The 20,492-nt window shown below is 47.5% G+C and overlaps 2 protein-coding genes across 6 annotated transcripts in view; both read left to right on the forward strand.

Moving 5' to 3' along the window:
* Positions 1-6,152: 6,152 nt before the first annotated feature.
* GRB10 (growth factor receptor bound protein 10) overlaps positions 6,153-20,492 on the forward strand; it is a 207,274-nt gene continuing 192,934 nt past the window's right edge. For 3 of the 5 annotated variants that reach the window (XM_055126376.1, XM_055126373.1, XM_055126374.1), the window contains exon 1: positions 6,155-6,327. The gene's annotated coding sequence lies outside the window, so the exon portion shown is untranslated. Of the gene's footprint in view, positions 6,328-6,521; positions 6,781-20,492 lie in introns of those variants that run through there. The other 2 variants (XM_055126377.1, XM_055126375.1) reach the window with 2 other exon arrangements.
* On the forward strand, positions 7,426-14,253 carry LOC129402039 (uncharacterized). The gene is made up of 2 exons (XM_055126380.1): positions 7,426-7,601; positions 12,312-14,253. The coding sequence occupies exons 1-2, from the start codon at positions 7,460-7,462 to the stop codon at positions 12,830-12,832; spliced, it is 663 nt and encodes a 220-aa protein (XP_054982355.1). The 5' UTR covers positions 7,426-7,459; the 3' UTR covers positions 12,833-14,253.

Consider the following 20,492-nt stretch of genomic DNA (forward strand, 5'->3'; position numbering starts at 1 on the left):
AGTCAGTGAATGGATGAACAAATTTAAGGATATCATTCTTAAAATAGTAACCAGAATGAAAAATAGGCAAACTATTGATTCACAGCACTGATGTATCTCAAATTCATTATATTGAGTGAGGCTACACACTGTGATTTCATTCATGGGACCATTTTGAAAAGATCAAACCAGGAAAACAGAAAGCAGAAAAGTTGGGCATGGGAGTCAAGGAGACCTGTCATATGAGGAGACCTGTCACGGTTCTATGTCTTCACCCACATTGGGATTATACAATTCTCTCCCATGAACTCCACATGTGATATTTTTTTCTGAAAGGAAAATTAATTTCCAATAAAGCAGACATCAGAAACCTTCACTATTGTTCATTGCAGCACTTAATATAATAGCTAAGATATGGAATCAATCTAAGTGTCCAAAAACAGATGAATAGATTATGAAGATGTGATATATATAGTACATATACATATACATGCATACATATGTGTATGCAGCTTCAAGGAACAATATCATGCAATTTTCCACTATCTGGTTGGAACTTGAAGATCTGATGCTGAAGGAAGTAAGTCAAAAGGAGATAGACAAACACAGGTCGCATACAGAAAAACTGGACAAAATAATGTAAAGGGGGGATGCCTAGATCACTCTTGATCCCAGAGTAGAGGCAGGACAGAGAAGAAAAGAAATTGAGGGGACAAAGGGCAGGATGAGAATGGGAAGTAATGCAGAAATAGGGGTTAGTGGCCTGGGTTTACTGGTAATGTGGGAGAGTGGTATTCCAACATATCCAAAGCACAGGCTCAACAAAACTGTAATCTACAACCATCAAACTTTGAAATGTGCCTGTCAAGGTGGCAGGCGGGTTGGGGGTGAGGTGGGGTGGGGTGGAGGAGGCTTGGTAGGGCCAGAGAGGAGACAGGACAGAACATGGAAACTCTGGTGGAGGGAAGTTGACACTGGTGGTGGGATTGGTGTTGGAATACTGTATGCTAAAACTTATTTACCAATAACTCTGTAAATCATGGCTCTTAAATTAAATAAAAAAATAAATAAGAAGAAAAAAACCCCAGAAACCTTCAGGGAGTTCCTGTTTTGAGTTGTAAAGTGTTGCGTGAACGTTCGTGCAATCGGAGGTGCTGAGATAGGAATGCGGAAGAAATGCCTTGATTGGAGGACTAAGGCTCACTCTGGCTCTTAGCAAAGGCAGAGGGCCTCGTGGACCTCCTTTTATTGATCATGGTAGCTCTAAAGGACGCAATATAGTGATGTCACCAAAGGCATAAAAAGATGTTACAAATGTTACAGGGAGAACATTGAGACAATGGAAACATATTGTTTCCTTGTATGGGTAGGCCTATAGCATCCGGAAAAGAATACAGAATTGAGAAGGAAAAGATACAAAACTGAAACTGAAACCTTCTTCAGGCACCTGGAATCTGCATCCCAAAGACTATGCTGGGCCCAAGCCTGCATTTTACAATCTCAAAGGTCAGACCTTGCTAACATTATTTGCATGTCAAAGACCAGCCAGTCTTCTGTGAGAGAAGGAAAAACTGCTCTTTTCAATATACTGAAATTATTTTTCTAAAGACAGCTTGAAAAGGGGGAAAATGTTCAGCTTCATCCAAACCAGTCAGGACACACGAGAAATCTCGCCCATTTTCATGGGTCCCTATGTTCCTGTCTGTAGTACGGTACAGTATACATGGGCTCACCCTGATAGCTCAGTCCAGCCCCAACAGTAAAGTCATTTTGATTTAAAGTACTGAAGCAAGAACTGAGTTTATATTAAAAAATTGTAAGAAAATATATTTCTATCACTGTATCACTGTCATCCCGTTGTTCATTGATTTACTTGCGCAGGCGCCAGTAACGTCTCCATTCGTCGCAGCCCTGAGATTTTAGCAGTCTCTCATACTCATTTTTCCCAATGGTTGGAGGTTCTTTTCAGGGTCAGGGGAAAGACACCTGTTATTGTTACTGTATTAGGCATATTGAATACACCAGGGGGAGCTTGCCAGGCTCTTCCATGTGGGCGGGATATTCTTGGTAGTATGCTGGGCTTTCCAAGAAGCATTTATATATATATATATATATATATATATATATATATATATATATATATATTCCCCTTTATGCTTCGCAGCCACGTGGTCCAGTAATATGTTCACCATGCATAAGACTTGAACTAAGCGTGTGGAAAGAAACTTGGAGTGTGGCAACAATGGGGTAGTGGAGGTTGGCTGCAGGGGCTGGGTCCCTTGGGTGGAGAGGGCTTTCACCTGCCCCCTCTCTGGGGCACCCCTGTGCGGAATCCGGTGGCATGATTATGGGGGCCTCATTTTATGCTCCCTTTTGGGAGAAGCAGCCATGAGTTCTGGAGGGTGGCCAATGAGGAGATTATCTGGTGCCAGCAGGAGATGGTTTATGGGTGTGACCCCTGGTCGCCAGAAATTGGGGGAAGCAGGCAGAGGATGTCTGCTCCTGGGTCCCAATGAGCCCAGAGTCCAAGATCACAAAGTTTCGCGTTCCCTGGGTTCTGTGGGACTTTGCTCATGTGTGAGGCTCGGCCCGAGTGTGTGGAAATTGGCCTGGAGGGTGGTGGCAGTGAGATAGTGGAGGTCGGCTGCTGGGGCTGGGTACCTTGGGGAGGAGAGGGCTCTCACCTTTCCCCTCTTGGGCACCCCTGGTGCAAAGTCCAGTAACATGGTTATGGAGGCGTCATTTCTATAGAAATCCAAAATAAGAGCTGAGTAGCATGGGTGCAGGGCAAAAGGGGAGAAAGGGCACTAACTTGTGGCTTCCTCCTGTGTCAATATTCACAGCTGATCTGACTCCATCCAGATGCTTCCTCCAGTACTTCTGAATTCCAGATGCTTTATTCATCCTTCTAATTCCAATGAGAATCCTTGGGTCATGTGTGAGCCACCCCTGGAAATCAAATACTATGTGGAAACCAAGAAAGCTGGATTGTTGAAGTATAAGAACTTCCACTTTGGGGAAGAACTGTACTGGTGAGCCTCAGGAGGGACTGATATTATATCACTATGGGATAAATAAAAACGTACGAGCATGTCAAGTAGTTCCTCCTGAGCACCCCAGCCTAACCTTTGTTTAACCGTCTTCCTAATATCACCAAGTCTCAGCCCAACATTTTAGGAAGAAACCCAACTACTCACTACATCAATTCTTTACTGGCTGGCTGAGACACACACTTTTGCTTTCGGTAGCAATGGGCTGAGCATACTAAATACAGTAGGTGCTCCAGAACCCTGCTTGCCACCACCAGGAAGCTTTTCCTGAAACCCTCCATGCTTCCCTCCCTTTGGACCTCAGGCCAGTTTGTGTTTGTCTTATTTGAGCAATTTTCCAAAGAATTGCAGTGATTGGAAAGCTTAATGTGTGCTGTGCAATGTAGGCCAGTCTGTTCTTATAAATATTCCTGGGTGGATCAACTCTGCTGATGAATATGGACTTGGGGACCTGCAGTTCAGACAGCCTCTAGGGTTCAACGAGGTTTATGATCTTATCAGGACTACAGGGGCTGGAGCGATAGCTCAGCGGGTAGGGCATTTGCTTGCATGCAGCCGACCCGGGTTTGATTCCTCTGTCCCTCTCGGGGAGCCCGACAAGTTATGGAGAGTATCTCACCTGCACTTCAGAGCCTGGCAAGCTCCTCGTGGCATATTTGATATGCCAAAAACAGTAAGAACCAGTCTCACGATGGAGACATTACTGGTGCCCACTCGAGATAAATCGCTGAGCAAAGGGATGAGAGTGACAGTGACAGTGATCAGGACTACAGATCAATCTTGCCACCAAATGAGGGGTAGGTGGGTGGTCCCCAGTGCTGCAGACCACTGTTCTGTCTTTGCCCTCTGATTCCCACATGAAGAGATGCATGCTGGGCTAGACAGTGACACTGGCGTCAGCCATGGAAGAAGTGTTGGCAACTTCCTTCTGGTCAGGGCAGTTCATTCTCCACCTCCTTTACTTTGCTTTTCCTTACTTTGCCATGGCTGAGGCAAGAGTTGAGGCAGCATCCAGGACTGTACATTATCCATTTCTCTTACTGATAAACTGATAACTTTTGTTATTACTGGAAAATAGAGTGTGTGACTGTTATATAATTTTAGCCTGAGTTTTCTTTGGGTTAATTTCTCTGCGAGGCTCGGTCCTGAGGCCGTGGATCCTGGCTGGAGGCGTGGTGGTGTCTCTGGAGTGCTCCTTGATTACTTCTTGTTGAAGGCCTCTTGGTGTAAAATACTCCCTCCACTGGACAACAAGTTGCCTTTGCCACACACTTGCAGTTCATTGGGGAGGCAGATATTAATCATTAGCAATTATAGTAAAGTCAATTAATTTCCTTAAAAATTTTTAAATTAAATTTTATGTATTATTATTATTATTTTGGGACCACACTGGCAGTGCTAAAGCCTTGCTTCTTACTCTGTGTTCAAGGATCACTCTTGGTAGTGCTTGGGGGACTATACACCACACCAGGAATGCAGCCCAGGTCAGCTGCTTGCATGGCAAGCACTTTACCTGATACTGTGCTATCTCTCTGGTCCCAACTGGCTTCTTTTCTTTCAGCTGAAGGACCTTCTAATGCCTAGTATGTTTGGATAATTAAATTACTCACTATCACAAATCCTTATATCTTACCCTGACACTGATCCAGCCAGTAAGTATACTGCCCTTCAGGTAAGTTCCTGAACACAAAATCATTAAGCCTTGCCCTGATAGGCTGGGTTCTCCAGAAATTCAAATACCGCACCACGGCATTTCACGGAGGAATCTGACCTGCTCAGAAGGGTTCGGGAGGGCAGTGGGCATTCGAAATTCCAAGCGGGGGAAGGCACCGCACACAGGACTGACTCTGCCAGGGTCACCGTGCAGGGGACAGCTGCAGCTTCCACAGTCACAGAGTGACACATTCATGAACTTGAACTGTCAAGCAGCCCCAGACAAGCCTGCCAGAGAGGAGGGGCACGCAGAGATGTCCCTGGGGAGTCAGAAATGTGGGGCATGAAGGCCTGTCACAAGAATTCTGGGTTTTGATGTCAGCATGCAAACAGTTGAGGCCATTTATCGTGCCCCCTTCTCAGGGAACAGCAATGTTTGAAAGCCTACATGTTTTGAGACTGCTACATGTAATTGCTGACCCTAGACGGAATCTGGTGATGGAAGGGAAATATCACAAGGGATCTTATTAACAGATCAATCTGTGATGTAATTTTAAGAATTCGTAAGTGTACTGTTGTTATATAATACTCTTATCTTAGGAACGATGTACCGACGTATTAGAAGCAGGGACTAAGCATTTCGATCCGCAAGAAAAATGATTGTGTTTAAATGTTTTTCGGACACCTATAGAAAACACCTGTCATTTTGGGTTTCTGGTTTGTGGAGGTGTTTATTGGTAATGGCAGACTTCAGCAAAACTGACTAAAATTCAGCTTGCCTTATTTTATTTTCTCTAGTCCTTTGTCTCGACAGGAGTTCTTTGTGAAATTTCCTCCCTTTTGATCCTTCAAGTCATTCTCCAAATTCTCGTCTTATGGTTTCATGAGCTTGGACCAGCGGGACTATTTCAGTAAGAGGAAAGGATAACCTCTCATTGATTACATCTGTCCGAAGTGGGGGAGCCTGAGCCATGGTCCGGCCTAAAGCGGACACTGGCCCCATAGCTGGGTCTGAGTCCTCCCTGCACTTTCTGGCGAAGTTCTCCCAGCTGGACTGGGCTGGGTGTGCAGCAGGGCTGGGAGCACCCACCTCCGAGTTCGCCTAACGCACCCTCCGCCCACAAGGCCTGGAGGCGAATCACTTGTCACTCTGTACTCCACCGTTCTCACATGAATGTCACAATCTTGCCGGCGGCCGCGCTGCACAGACACGTACCATGCGCTCGCGGGTTCCCGGCGTCAGTCGCGCTCCGTCCCGCGACCGGCCTGGCTGAGGCGCGGGGGCCGCGGCGCTCGCGCGGGCTCCCGTCCCGTGCCGGGGGGGCGCGGGGGGCGCGCGCCGGCGGGCAGGCCGCGTCCCGGGGCCGGCGCTGGGCTCGCGCCCTTCCGGACGGCGGCCTGGGCCCGCCACGCCCTGCGCCGGGCCGGGCGGGGGAGGAGCGGCCGCGGCGGGCGGGCGGGGCCGGCGCCGTTAAAGCCCCTCGCGGGGGCGGGGAGCCGAGAGGCCGCGGCCGGGCTGGGCGCTCGGAGGCCGCCCCCGCGCCCCGGCTCCGCGCAGCGACGGCCGCGCCCGCCCCGGCCGCGCCGACTGTCGCCGAGTGTCGCCGGCGGCCACGCGGAGGCGGTCGGGAGCGGCCCGCGGCAGGTACGGGCCGGCGGGGCGGGCGGGCGGGCGGCGGCCGCGGCATTGTGTGCCCGGCCGGGATGCGGGCGCTGCGCGGGGCGGAAGGGCGGCGCCTCCCCGGCGGCCCGCGGGCGGGACGTGCGCTCCCCCCGGGCCGGCCGCGCCGTCCCCCGGCACTGAGGCCTGGGGCCGGCGTCCCTGCAGCTCGGCTCCGCCGGGCACCGGGCTGGACGCGCCCAGAGCCCAGCGTGGCCCCGCCTGGCGCGGGTTCTGCTGGTGACCCGGTTCCCCGCGGCAGGGCACCCGGCACCAAGTTGAGGGGGCGAGGGTTCCCCGCCCAGCCTGCCAGCCGGCGACTGTGATAAGAAACAGACGGTTCACGGGAGGAAATTTCTGATGCAACTCTCTGCCTTTGCCGATCCTCTCTAACCGCCGGCCCGCTAAGGCCCGAGCGCGTGCATGATGGAAATTAGGGTATTCTTTACTTTTCTCCTTTTCCTGTCGCCTTTGTCCTTTGCCTTGACCTGACCGTTAGTTAAAGGAGGGGCGCCACAGGTGACTTACGCAGGCCTAGATCTTTCTGAGGATGCATCCGAAAGAATTGTAAATGTTAGGCTCTTTTCATTGAAGAGATGCAGAGAAAAAGACCAAAATAAGTAGTGCTTGTGAGTGAGTAAATATGCGTTATTGCACAACTTTCTCTTTGCTGCTCTTTAAAAGGCCTGGCCCAGAACACTTTGTTTCTGAAAATGCTGATTCAGCTGTTTGCGGCCCCTGAGTTTCAAAAAATGGTGCTCCATTTAACTTTTACTTGGGGTTTACTAAGAACATATTTGTTGGCACAGCAACAGGCGTTGCTGAGGATTTAAGCATAAAACTGGCAGTTTCTCACAAGAGGTGATCTGGAGTCTTCTTCTTTCTTTCCAGGAAGAAAGAAAATAGGTGGACTGGGTGGTGATGAAGTCTTTTAAGGAAGTATTTAGTTAAAGAAAAGCCCTGAAACCAAATAGTTTTCCAGAAATGATTCCGAGGACGAGATTATTCTGCTTAGAAATCAGAACTCTAAGATTACTGCATCGAATGTTTAAGCATTATTGGGAGTATTTGAAAGAGCAGGGCTGGACCCGTCCAATCCCCAGAGCTTAGGGAGGGGATGGGCCAGAGGGGCAGACCATTAGTTATTGCCCAGCAGAGTGCCTTTGTCGTGGAGGAGTGTAGCGCTAGAGACTTGAGGAAACCTTCCTGCCTGTCATCTTCTGCAGCTCACCTGAAAGGCAAGGCCTTTGGCATGCAAGGTGAGTTGGCATGCCTAGAGTCAGCAGATGACAGAGTTGTCTTGAGTGCCTCAACTTGACCGTTCTCCCCCTTCCCTCATATGTTTTATGCTTCTGTGCAAGAACATCTTGTTCTGAAAGGGCAGTGATCTGCGGCGAGTTCCTGTGCCCTCACTCACCAGGAGAGTCAAGAGGCTTTTTGGGCATCCCTTAATCAGGTGGACCCCAGCCATCCAGGCTCCCATTCATTATCAGAATTTTCCCATAGTTATCTTATTATACTTCATTGCACATTTGTTTGGGGAGAAATCATTTGTGGCATTGAATATGCTGTTTTAATGAATCCATCCATACCTTTCATGTTATTTTTAACTCTTGAAATATGGGGGATTTTGAAATAAAGATGTGTATCACTCTGGGTTGTACTGTTTGGGGGCAGTGAATGCCTTTGTGTTGACCAGGAAGCCAGACCAGACCCTCTGTAATTTTATGGCAGCAATTTTTTCTGGGCTTTGTGTGGTAGTGGCCCCAGGATTTGAACCCAGGGCAGCCTTTGGCTACTAACAATGATGATCGATATATCCTATCAGCCTGCCATAGGAGAGAAGAGCAAAGACAGAATCAAGGTACTAAACTAGAATTTTGATTTTGATGATTGGACTGATCTGAGATCTTTTAACATATCGATACCAAACTCCTGTTTGAACAAAGGCATCTCTTGTGTCTTCAGTTTCATCTTAGAGCTGTAGGAATTCTGGCTTGGTGTATCTTGTAAAACCTAGTGATTTAAAGGTGGTGTAATCTAAGGGCCCTGTTTCTTCCTCTATTAAGCCACAGGGGAAGCCCAGTGGCACAGTGGCTGTGTGTACTGGAGGCCTGCTTTTCAAACTCACAGCTGACTGCAGCAGGTTTCGTGCTATTTGGGACCTTGAGCATCGTATAGTGTTAGACTCATGCAGAATTGCCTAGGCTCTCCAGGAGAGCCTCGTCTTTCATGTAAATAGCCATTCATATGTTCAATTTTTTTTTCATTTTGGGTCACACTTGGTGATACGCAGGGGTTACTCCTGGCTCTGCACTCAGGAATCCCTCCTGGTGGTGCTCAGGGGACCATATGGGATGCCGGGGATTGAACCCCGGTCAGCCGCATGCAAGGCAAACACCCTCCACTGTACTATCACTCCAGCCCCATATGTTCACAATTTAAATAAAACTTTTATAGGGATATTTCCAAATGATCTCTAAAGAAAAATGTAACTAGATATAGGAGATCATGGAAGAAATAAAGGTGGTCATCTCCTTAGTAGGTGTGGTCTACTGGATGCTTTGGGCTGCAGGAGGGAACCTTGTACTGGGTCTGTATGCTCACAGCCCTCAGGGGGCATGATTAATCTTGTGTCCCAGACCCCTGCTGTTGCATTTGATGTTTGGAGTGGCATACTCCTGGGCAGTGTGTCTGCCTGCTTCCCTCTCCTTTACGGCAGGGATTCACTTCTGGACAGATCCCCGAGGAATAGACTTTGTCTTGTTCCTGGAGGTCACCAGGGTGGTTATGAAGGTTTAAAGCAGGTAAAACTTCAAGTCTCTGAGCTTGACAGCTCTTCCCTAATAAGGGAAGGCGAAAGCTGGGCTGCCTTTGAGATGGTAACAAAGTCAGCCAGTCATCACTTACCCAAATCTCTCCCATGGCAGACATGAGTGATTCTGACTTTCCTCCCAGAAGGACGTTTGGCTGTGTGGATATTTTCCTTTTGCCTGTGGGATGAAGAGATCGAGTGTGGGGAGGGGTGAGGCCTTCCTAGCTTCTATAGGTTCTCTTCATCTCTGAAAGCTGGGGATGACTTTCCCGACCCTCAGAGACTGGCTTCAGGGATCCTGCTGGGAGCACTCGGGGTGAAGTGTTTTGGTCATGAGTATATGTCACTGGAAACCGGAATCTTAGTATTTTCAGTCACTGAGTTTACGTACAGATTTAGGGAAGAATTTTCTTGATTGTCCGTATCTTTAATTTGAGGATCTTGTTATTTTGATGGAACCATCCAAAGTCAACTTGTGGTTGGTTGGCATTCATTATGGGGGGCGGGGGGGCGTGTTGGGCAAGAACTCTCACCTGCCATTCTGCTCCCTTCATTTTGTTATTGTTTTTGTTTTTTCAAACTGGGGCAGTGGCCAGTACTGATTATTCCAGTGAAGCAGAACCCCTGGACATACTCAGTATGCCTGCTGGGTTAACCAAGCTCATCAGTAAAGTGTGGATCAAAGGGGCGTTGCCCTTGGAGAACTGGGAAATTGATGCCTTGGAGTTATGTGAGCCTTGGCACAGAGGGTGGCACTTGGGGTAGCTCAAAGACTCTGCCTCCCGTTGTCTGAGTGTAAGCTGTGTACTTGCTTATCCTGCTTGCTGGAGTCTGTTAATAGGTGTCCCTGCTTTTTCAAATTTTGCCTACGTGTGCATTGTGTCAGTTGTATAAAACTCTTAACTGGCCGTAACTTTCTCACACAAGTCCCTGAGTGAGAAGCCTCCTCACCAGTGTGTGGCCAACAGAGGAGTTTGGTCTTTCTCCAAGGTTGCATTTGGAGAGCAAAAATGGATACTTTTCCGGGCTGCCAATCAGTGAGTCACATGGTAGTGGACAGCAGGGATCAGAAATTGGTTTCCAGGGGCTGGAGTGATAGCACAGTGGGTAGGGCGTTTGCCTTGCACGCGGCCGACCCGGGTTCAAATCCTAGCATCCCATATGGTCCCCTGAGCACCTCCAGGGGTGATTCCTGAGCCAGGAGTGACCCCTGTGCATTGCTGGGTGTGACCCAAAAAGAAAAAAAAAAGAAATTGGTTTCCGCTCAAAAAGATCAAGAGACAGGAGGCATGTGTGCGACTCTGTGCTGCGTCTTCAGGGACTCTGGATCTTAAGAGCAGATCAGTCTGTTGTGTCTTCAGGCCTCAGAGAAGTCGGTTTCTGGAGGCTACTTCTGGCTGGATTGAACTGAGGTAGACAGATGGTTTGGCAGTCTGAGGTGGCTCCGATGGGCCTTCTGCTTCTCTCTGAAGTTCTTTGGAATTTCCTGCCACATCTGCAGACCCTACCTGGTAGGTGGACTCAAAAGGCACTCCACGTGGACCCTGGCATTGTATCATTATTGTCTCTGCAATGCAAAGTGAACTTGGCAGCTGAGATCTTCATCTTTGTTTCACTGCAAGTAGAACAATTAATTTAGTGTCACTCAGGGCGATCAGTGGGACTGTCTGAAAAAGTCCATGAAAAGTATCTGAAGACATCCTGCGAAACCTTTTCCTTATTCTGTCTTGTGGGAGTCAACAGCAGCTACTGCCAAAGTCACTCGCTCCAAGTCTCTTAGATCCCCTTGAGATGTTTCTTGAGCATCTGTAAATGCTCTTTCCAGAGGAGCTGGATCTTTGGTTTATTTGCTTTTTAAGCTTTTATCCTTTGGCAGTGTCACTCTCTGAATATTTCTCCATCAGTGGGAGGTTGGGTAAGATCTTGTCCACTGCCTCATGTTCTGCTAGGCCAGCACAGGCTGCATCCAGTTTGCTTTTCCTAGGATACCTGATCTCTTCTGAACTGTGGGTCTTCTGAACTCACAGGGTATTTCTAGAGAATTCAGAGCATGAGCCCTCAACTGGCCTCTATTGCTGTGATAGAGATTTGGGGTGGGAAAGAGACTGGATGGACTCTCACATCTGTGTGGCTCACCTCCTAATAGGGTGGGTCCTGTCTCTGCCCTGGGGCCTGAGAACTCACCATCAGCGTAGTAGCTTCTGACATGGTTTACCGTCCCCAGGTGGACCCTGCCCTCTGACGATCCTGGCCACCGAACAACTTTTTTCCCTCTGAAGTGTTATCTGGGTTTTTAATATACTTTTTCTGGGCAGGTTACGTATAATTTAGTTTGATTTTTCAATCACAGTGCTAAGTATCTGAGTCAAATAATTCTCTCCAAGTAGCCAGCCTGATCGGGCAGTGTTTTAGTATTTGCCTTCAGTAGTTCAAAGTTGATGCTTATGTAACATATTGCATTTCTGTGCCTCCTGCCTCATTCTCCCTTATCCCCTAGTTTTAATTTGATCCTTTTAATTTTTTTTTTCCTCCTGAGAAGGTGAGGAGTTTGCCCTCTGTCCATACCTTCTCACACACGCACTTTCTGCTTACACTGTAATACCTTTTTACTGCCTCACAGGGTATTTTGTTTTCTTCTGGAGCTGTTTTTGCTTAGTATTTAATGTAGTTATCCCTGTTTTCCCACTCTTGCTTCAAACAAACATAAGCCTGAAATTCTCCTTTCAGAAATGATGGTTTTTTCTTCCATTTTTTAGTTTCTGGGAACAGTTTTTAATGTGCCTTTTAGTTTGCATTGAACTTGGTTGCCTCTAGTTCTTTGCTCAGTTATTATCCCATCTTTCTTCCCCACCATCTGCAGATGCTCTTAACCTTTCTGTTGTATATCATGACATTGCCTGTTTCTCTCAGAATTTAATAGTTCCCAACAATGAGCTGCATGCAAGCTCTCTTGAGACTTTGTGGTTTGAAGTTGCCCTTGTACTTCCAGTGCCAATAGTTTGAGGATAGGCTTCTGAACGGGAGAGTGTTTCCCTCAGAAATGTGAAGGCTGCTGTGATTTTTATGTAGGAAATGGTTGAGAATGAAGCCAGCTTGTTTCTTGATTCTGTGTTCATAACCTGTGTGGCTTGTTGTTGTTCTCCTTGTCTGGAAGTTTGGAGGACAGTAGTAGAACAGTTCTACCGGAAGCTCGGCCCCAGGGCTGTGGAGGATGTGGGGACGCTGTGGCCACAGCACTGTGGAGGACGTGGGGACGTTGCGGCCACAGGGCTGTGTGGAGAGCATCTGAATGCTGCAGCCGTTGGGCTGTGTGGACATCAGAACGCTGCAGCCACCCGGAGGCGTGGAGGACTGCAGAATACAACAGCCACAGCCCTCATGCAGGACGTTGGGACACAGCAGCCACAGCCCGTGGAGGATGTCAGGACACAGCCCGCATGCAGGACACTGGGACACAGCAGCCACAGCCCCCGTGGAGGACGTCGGGACACAGCCACAGCCCGTGTGCAGGGCGTCGGAGCACGGCAGCAAAGACTGTGCGGAATGTTGGAGCGCTGTGACCAGCTGGAAGCTTGGAGGATGTCAGAGCACCGTGGCCCTGTGGGAACCGTCTGGGTGCCTTGGCCTCGGGTTGGAGAGAAGAAACTGCGTGGGGAGTTTGGGGAGTACTTTTAAAGACACCAAAGCAAAAGGCACTTTGATTTTTAAAAATGGCGAGAAATGAAAATATTGTGCTATTAAAAAATCCTTTGGGGTGATGTTCTGTCAAAGTCAGGCCTGACCAAAATGACCACCCCTCTCAGGAGATGGATGGGGTGTTGATAGTAGTAGAGGCTTCCAGAAGAAAGGAACGAAAGGCTATAAAAAAAATCCGTTTTCTGCTCAATTTTGCATGGACTTAAAAGCTGCTCTAAAAATGGTCTATTAAAATAAAAAAAAAATCCAAAAGACCCCTGGAAATGAAGATATAAATGTACAATCCAATAGAAAGGCCAAAACGTCAAATTGATATCTCACAACTTAGAATACTATAGACCAGGAAAGAGGTTATTAGAGAACTAACCTAGGAAACTAACATGTAAATAAAAGACATTCTTGGTCTTCTTTCTCTTTTATCCTTCCTATCATCCTTCCTTCCTTTCTTTCTTTTTCTTTTTGTTTTGGACTACGTCCTGTGTTGCTCAGGACTTTCTCCTCTCTGTGTGCTCAGAATCCTCCCTGGCAGTATCTAGGGTGTTGAGGGTGCAAGCCAGCATGCAAGGCAAGTTGCTTCACCACTTGTACTATTTATCTAGCCCTAAAAGACATCTCAGAGAAAACAGAAGAGAAAAATGGGAGGAAAGAACTTAAAGAATTTTTTTAAAAGTCCAATCACAAAGAACCTGAGTTTGCAGCTGCAAGAGTACCTCACGTGCATTATGATGTTCCATCGGCCCTCAAAAAGGAATGTCCTTGACAGATTTCTGAGCAGAGAACAGACACTGTCTCCAATGATTGGCCAGCAGGTACCAGCCTGGGCTGTGAGCAGGGCTGACTCCATGTTTGGGTTGATTCCTCTCCAGAATGCCAATACCTACTTTTGTGTGATGGAGTTTGAAATTTTCACAGCACATGTCTGGAGTGCACTGGTACCTCTCCTCTGTGGGCAGCTCTCGTGTTGGAGAACGTTTGTCTTCTTCTGGTGGGAGTGAGACAGATGCCCCATTGTGATGGACACGTGGCTTGGCTGCTGCCCTGTACTACAGCACAGTACCATGCGGGCTTTCCAACACCTTGCCTGCTTGGACACAGTCTAAAATTCTTGTGCAGAGTGGAGTGTCCCTGTTGCTACAGCTTGCAGTTCTTCCTACCTGGTTCTTTGAGAGATGAGTATGGCATTGACTGCTCTCCACACCTGCCCCCTGTCCAAATAACGGAGCATCTCCAGCTCTTTTTTTTCTCCTTTGTGATCTGGGGCTGCATGTGTGTATTAATGCATTTATATTCAGATGTGTGGGTTTATGTATATAAAGTAATTAGTCTGTGCTAGGAGTTCCACGTTTACACCTGTAATTTTCATTGCTCTCACTTAAAATAAAACTTTACTTCCTCTTTGACATGGAAGAGCTTTATGTCCATGACTTCAAGGTAGCCTCTGTCTGTGTTCTTCCTCTGATATTTTGGGTTGTATGTGAATGCCTGTGAAACCTGATTGGACTGGCCTTGGCTCTCACACAGGCCCGGGCTGGGTGTAAAGAATAGGGGAAACCAGCACATCTCCACCTGACATCCCAGCCTAATGCTCTGCCTGGGTTAGGAGAATTTTGAGGGTCTGAAAATGCTGGTGCATGTGTGTCCTTGCCTATTTGGGCGAAAGTGGCCTCGGGAGAGGACAGGGCCTTTGTGGGAGGAAGGTAATTTTCCGGATCACCCTGAGATAGGATCCAGGATGTGAGGCTTTAATGAGGCCTGGAGGATCACTGCATCCTGTGGGGCTGTAGGCTTTGGGCCTGGAGTTCTGCATTGCACACAGATCAGCTGTTCAGCTCCTTCTCTCTGGAAGGTGCCGTCCTCTAGACTGAAGAGTGAGGTGGGAAGTGGTGGAGCTCTGCACAGTTCACGGTCCACAGAGAGTGCTAGGAGTGGGCCCCTTGGGCTTCTGGGGGCCCTGGGCTATGTCAAAGCCTTACTGCAATGGCTGCCTGATTTTCTCTGTCAGAGCCTGGGGGCTGTGTCCGATGGTGCCCAGAACTTGGGGGTCAGCTCTTCCACACTCTGTGGGTCTAGTCTTCCATACTTGGTGCAGGCAGCTGAATGTGGATGTCGGCGCTGGGAGTGGCTCTTGCCAGCTTTATCCCCCAGAATGGAAAGGCCCCAGCCAGCAAATTTCTTGCTCCCTCCAGGCAGTTCTGAGAGTGCTACTTTCCCCCAGGTCTCTGGGTGGTAGCTGTGGGGCATGTTATGTAAGCATTCTTGTTTACTATGCAACAAGACATAACTGCACCAAATCAACCTGTCCTTATCTCCCAGCCAGGTGGTGGTTGGGGTGGGAGCTACCGGGTAAACAAACAGTGGTTCCCAGGAACACTGGACTTTTTCTGCTGAGAAGCTAGTAGGAGGGCCTGTCTACACTTCTTCACCTGGACTTGGTTTGCGTAAAACGCCTAAGGCAAGCACCTCTGGTCACAGTTGTGTCTTTTGCTCTCATCTGTGGGTGGATGTGCTTTGAAGAGCCAGGTCGGTGACGAGGATGTAGCCGAGAGGGCAGAGATGAAGCGCGTGGAGAGCAGCACCCTGGCTGGTGTCCACAGATTGCTCTGCAGGCAGGGGGATGCGTGGCCCTCTCGGTTCAGAACAATCCGTCATCTGTACATGCTGACTGTCCCTTTGAGCAGCGGCCATCTGTGGGTGGTTGATGGAAGGCGTCCCTGCTAGGGCGTGGATAGCGGTCTTAACGGGGAGCTATTGTGCAGGAGGTCACTGGTTCCCAGTGGAGTAGGGAAGATGAGCGCCTCCCTTCTCTGTCAAACACCAAAGGGTTGGCGTGGGGGACCAAGCACTGAGCCGCAGAGACTCTGGCCGGAGTAACTGGCTGTGGAATTGCTTGTCCTCCTTTGCTGTGTCTGTTCTGTGGTGTTCCTCTGTGTTTGAGCATATCTCCCCACCTCTCTGTGTGTAGCGAGTTGGGCAGGAAATGGGAAACATGTTGAGCTTTTCCTCTCCTAGCCCCTGCAGCACCAAGCTCTGCGCACCCACAGATAAACAGTTAAGATGCGGGTTGTTGGCATGGCTTAACTGTGGTATGGGATGTTGGCTGACTGCAGTGAAATGGGGAAGTGGGGCGCTTCCTGATAGGGTGCCGGTACTATTACTGCTGTCACAGGGCTAACAATCTCTGATCTTTCAGTATTGTTTTTTTCAGGAGTTAGGGGAAATTCCAGACTGGTAGAATAAAAGTGGGAGCTATTCTTAGTATGTTTGAAGATTTGCTCTTGCTATGTGAGCTTTAAGCCATCACTTATTTGCTCAGCACTGGGTTTCTGAACTTTCCGAGAACACTGCATCTGGTGAATTCTGGAATGTGGTGACATTTCTGCTACCGCTTGAATTCACCAATGCTCAACCCTTGTGGTCCCACAGTATCTGTGGGGTTTGTGTATGTGATGTGGTAAGGGTGTCTTGGGGAGCTCCCTTCCAGAGGGGAGTATTGCACTCTGGCCATACCCAATGGAAGCATGTATCAGAAGGACCAGCTTTCCTGAGCATCTTGTTGGTGTGTATCTGAGGCCTTGCTTCCTTCTGTAAAACCGCCTTTCTGGGCGTGGGCCCTAGGATCCCACATTTTGGGGAAGCAGCCAGGTACACTTAAGAAGTAATGCTTTGTTCACAAGTCCCACAGCTCAGGGGCTGGGCTGTGTAACGTCTTGGACTTCTGGTTGTTGGGTCGGAAATTTGGCAGTGCCTGCATGCCAGAATCATTGCCTAACTCGAAGGTCAAGGGCAGGACGAAGAGTAGCCTAGGGCAGTCTGAGCCCTTTGGACCATGGAGCCTGGGGGATGCAGGGAATGTTGCTTGGCCCTTCTTGCTCTTTTTCACCAGCCTTTAAAGCACTGGCTCGGTTCCAGGGCTTACCCAGCTCCACCCAGGGCAACACACAGACACGCCTAACAGTTGGCATGGCCATGCACCACGTCCAGAATTGGTGTGCTGTACCGTATTTACTCATATTTCGAAGAATTTACTGGTTGGCAATGACCCATGAGCCTTAACCCATCCCACACCCTACAAGACCTGAATTCTTTCCATGAAGCTAATTCAGGTTTATTCAGGAAAAATGTTCTCCTTTTCTCTTGCCAAGTGGAGTGGACATTGATTACTCTAAGGCTGGTAGAGGCTAAATTAAAAGACAAGAGAAAACAGTGACTAGAGACTCAGATTAGTGGGCCAGTAGGTATCGAATGGTTTTGTTTGACTCAGCAAAAAGTAAATTATATAAATAATATAAATACACTTCTTACTTTCAGATTTCCTTCTGAAGGGAGTTAGAAAATTTTAGAACTGACATAAGTTAAATATGTCAGAACTCTTTTTGTTTTTTTTGGCCACACCTGGAAATGCTCAGGGGTCACTCCTAGCTTGGCACTCAGAATTCACTACTGGCAGTGCTTGGGGTACCATATGGGATGCTGGGTATTGAACCTGGATTGGCCTTGTGTAAGACAAGCTCCCTGCCCACTGTGCTGTTGCTCCAGCACCTGAAACAGCATTTCTTCATTCAATATTCAAAATTTATTCAATATTCAATATTCAAAATATTCAGAATATTCAAAATTTAATGAGAGAACTGCAGTTTAAAAATATATTGATAGTTGTGTTGTGGGCTGGAGCAATAGCACAGCGGGTAGGGTGGTTTACCTTGCACACGGCTGACCCCAGTTTGATTCTTTCGCCCCTCTCAGAAATCCTGGCAAGCTACCAAGAGTATCCCGCCCGCACTGCAGAGCCTGACAAGCTGCCCATGGCGTATTCGATATGCCAAAAACAGTAACAAGTCTCAGAATGGAGATGTTACTGGTGCCCATTTGAGCAAATTGATGAGCAGAGGGATGACAGTGACAATGACAGTGGTATATAGGCATATAGTATTTCAATACTAGTCTTACCATCAGTGTCAGCTTCCCTCCACCAGAGTTCCCAGATTTTCCCTCCCCCACTTCCTCCCCCTTCCCATCACCTTCATTTTCAGAAAGTGGAAATCCACTTCTTTTATAGAAAATGGTTAATTTCTACTTTAATGGCATTGTGATCTGAGAAATTACTTTGTGCAGTTCTATCCTTGTAAGTTTATGTATGTTTGAGTTGTGCCCTAATGTGTGATCTTCCCGGAGAGTGTTCCTTGTGCATTGGAGAAGAATGTGTGTTCTTGTTTGGGGGATGCAAAGCCCTGTATCTGCCCAGCAAACCCAGTTCTTTCAGCTCTTTTTTTTTAGGGCTCTTGTTTCTTTACGTGTCTAGTTGATCTGTATAGTGGTGAAAATGATGTGTTGAAGTGTTGAAATCTTTCGCTACTATTGGTTTTCCATCAATATATTTTTTGAGCTTTGTGAGCAGAAGTGTTCACTTTTTGCTGAACCTTCATTTGGTACATAAATGTTGGTGACAGTATTTCTTGATCTGTTGTTCCCTTTATCAATAAGTTGTGTCCATCATTGTTTCTACTTTATATTGAATGGGATTAGGTCTGATATAAGTATGGTTGTCCCAGATTTTTGTTCTGTTTTTGGTCTTCGTTGGCTTTTATGATTGTTTTCCATCCTTTCACTCGAAATATTTATTTATCCTGTGAGTTTAAGTGTATGAAACAGCACTTCCTAAACATTAGCATGTACATGAATCACTAAGGGAGCTTGTTAAAATGCAGATTCTCCTGGGTTGAGATCTGGGTTGCTGAGATTCTAAATTCCTGTAGTTTCCAGGGTACTGGAGCAGGAGCCAGATCTGATCTTTTTACATGCTGGGTCTTGTGATGCTCAGGGACTCCAGGTCTGCTTTTATCAGTGCTGGGACAGGAGAGAGCATGTGGTGTCAGGAGTGGGACTTTGCATGCACAAGTGAGGCATGTGCTCTGCCAGTTGAAGCCATCTACACGGCTCCAGTTGCATCCCACTCTATCTGTCTTATTTTCTAGAAATACTCTGACAAGGACACTGTATACTTAAAAGAGGTTACTATGTAGAAATTTTGATTGGCCCTACGTTGTTGTAAGTGGCGTTCTGAACTACTGTCCATGCACTACTACATTTGTATGTATTGGCGAGGTCTTGCTTGGAGCTTCAGCTGGTTCCTGGGGGGTATTTATTAGATGGTTTCTCTCTGTGTAGGGTTAGAGAACACTTTTTCACATGTTTGAAACTTTTGATATCTTGAATGGAGTTGAAAACCTCATGCCTTCATTTTAGGAATGGAGATTTTCTTTTCCATTGAGCTTATTGATTCAAGCACCTCACTTCTCTGAGCTCCTACTTCTAGGATCAGCATCCCAGATGGGCGCCCAGGATGACCTTCTGTAGCGGAGCGATGCTGCATTCCTGCCCCTGGAGGCAGCCCTGCCAGTCTTTGTCAGCATAAGTCTTGCCCTCCAGGCAGGTGGGACTTTATTCCCTGTTGGGGTGAGGGCCTGAAAGCATCTTTTTCCTCCGTTACTTGTGTTGGGCTGTGCTCTGTGTTTCAGGCTCCATGTTGCATGCACCCTTTCTTCTCCTTCTTAGAAAAGTCTGCTGCCTCCAAATCTTTCATGGATGATGGGGACTCTTTTAAATGTTTGCATTCCTGATGAGTTTCTCAGCACATGCTTTGATGGAGCCCATAGTGCTTTAGGGTGGTGTTTCTTTGTGATCCTGCAGCAGGTGTTTTATTTGGACAGTGATGCTGGACAGCTTAGTCTTCCTGGACTAAGATCCCAAGCTAGTAGTCTGCAACCAGCAATACTTGGAAATACTGAGTTAGATAAAACTTCAGTGAAGCTTAAACTTTGAAATCTGTACAATCTGTCCATTTCAAAAAGTATACGACTAAGATTATAGTTAGTATAGTCATAAATATATGCAATTAGTGTGTGAATAGTGTGCACATGGATTTCTATCATTTTTACACTGGTAGATCAGTTCTGTACTGGTTTGTATGCTAGTAGTTGAAGACTATGCGGTAGATATAGTGTTCAGTGAATATCCTCATAGATAAATGCACAACCATCACCAAAGTCAATTAGAAATACACAGGACAGGAGGTACACAAACCAATCTTGGAACCCAGTGGCTTTTGGCAGAAATGCATCTGTACTGAGCATTAAACTACGGCACCATGCCACCCTGGGTGAGGAAAGGTATTTGTCCCTTCTGCTTTTTCCTTCTGGTGTGGTGTGGTGGCAGCCACCTTTTCAGAGCCTATTGGACAGCCAGGTAAATGACTGCAGTGACAACACACGCGGGGCCTCATGGGATGGGGGGGTGGAACCGGCCCTTCTCCCTACCCTGACGAGGCCCCAAGTTGCCCGCCACGAACGGCTCCTCTGGCAACTGAATGGCCGTGATCCCAGAAGCACACAAACCAATCTCAGAACCCAGAAGCTTTTGGCAGAAATCCCTCCAGACTTACTACTAAAATATCAGAAATCCAAAATCGCGCAGGCACAACATCATATGCTCTTCATAATCAGCAATAGAAAACAAATTATGTAATGATGCCTTTTTGGCAGGTCTGATTGTAGGGGAAAATTCCAAATAATAATGGTGGGTCTTTTGTGGAGATATTGAATGTGATCAAAGTGGAGAGAGAGTAAAATGGAGATCATCTGCC

The sequence above is a fragment of the Sorex araneus genome, chromosome 2, assembly GCF_027595985.1.
Source record: "Sorex araneus isolate mSorAra2 chromosome 2, mSorAra2.pri, whole genome shotgun sequence".
Taxonomy (NCBI): domain Eukaryota; kingdom Metazoa; phylum Chordata; class Mammalia; order Eulipotyphla; family Soricidae; genus Sorex; species Sorex araneus.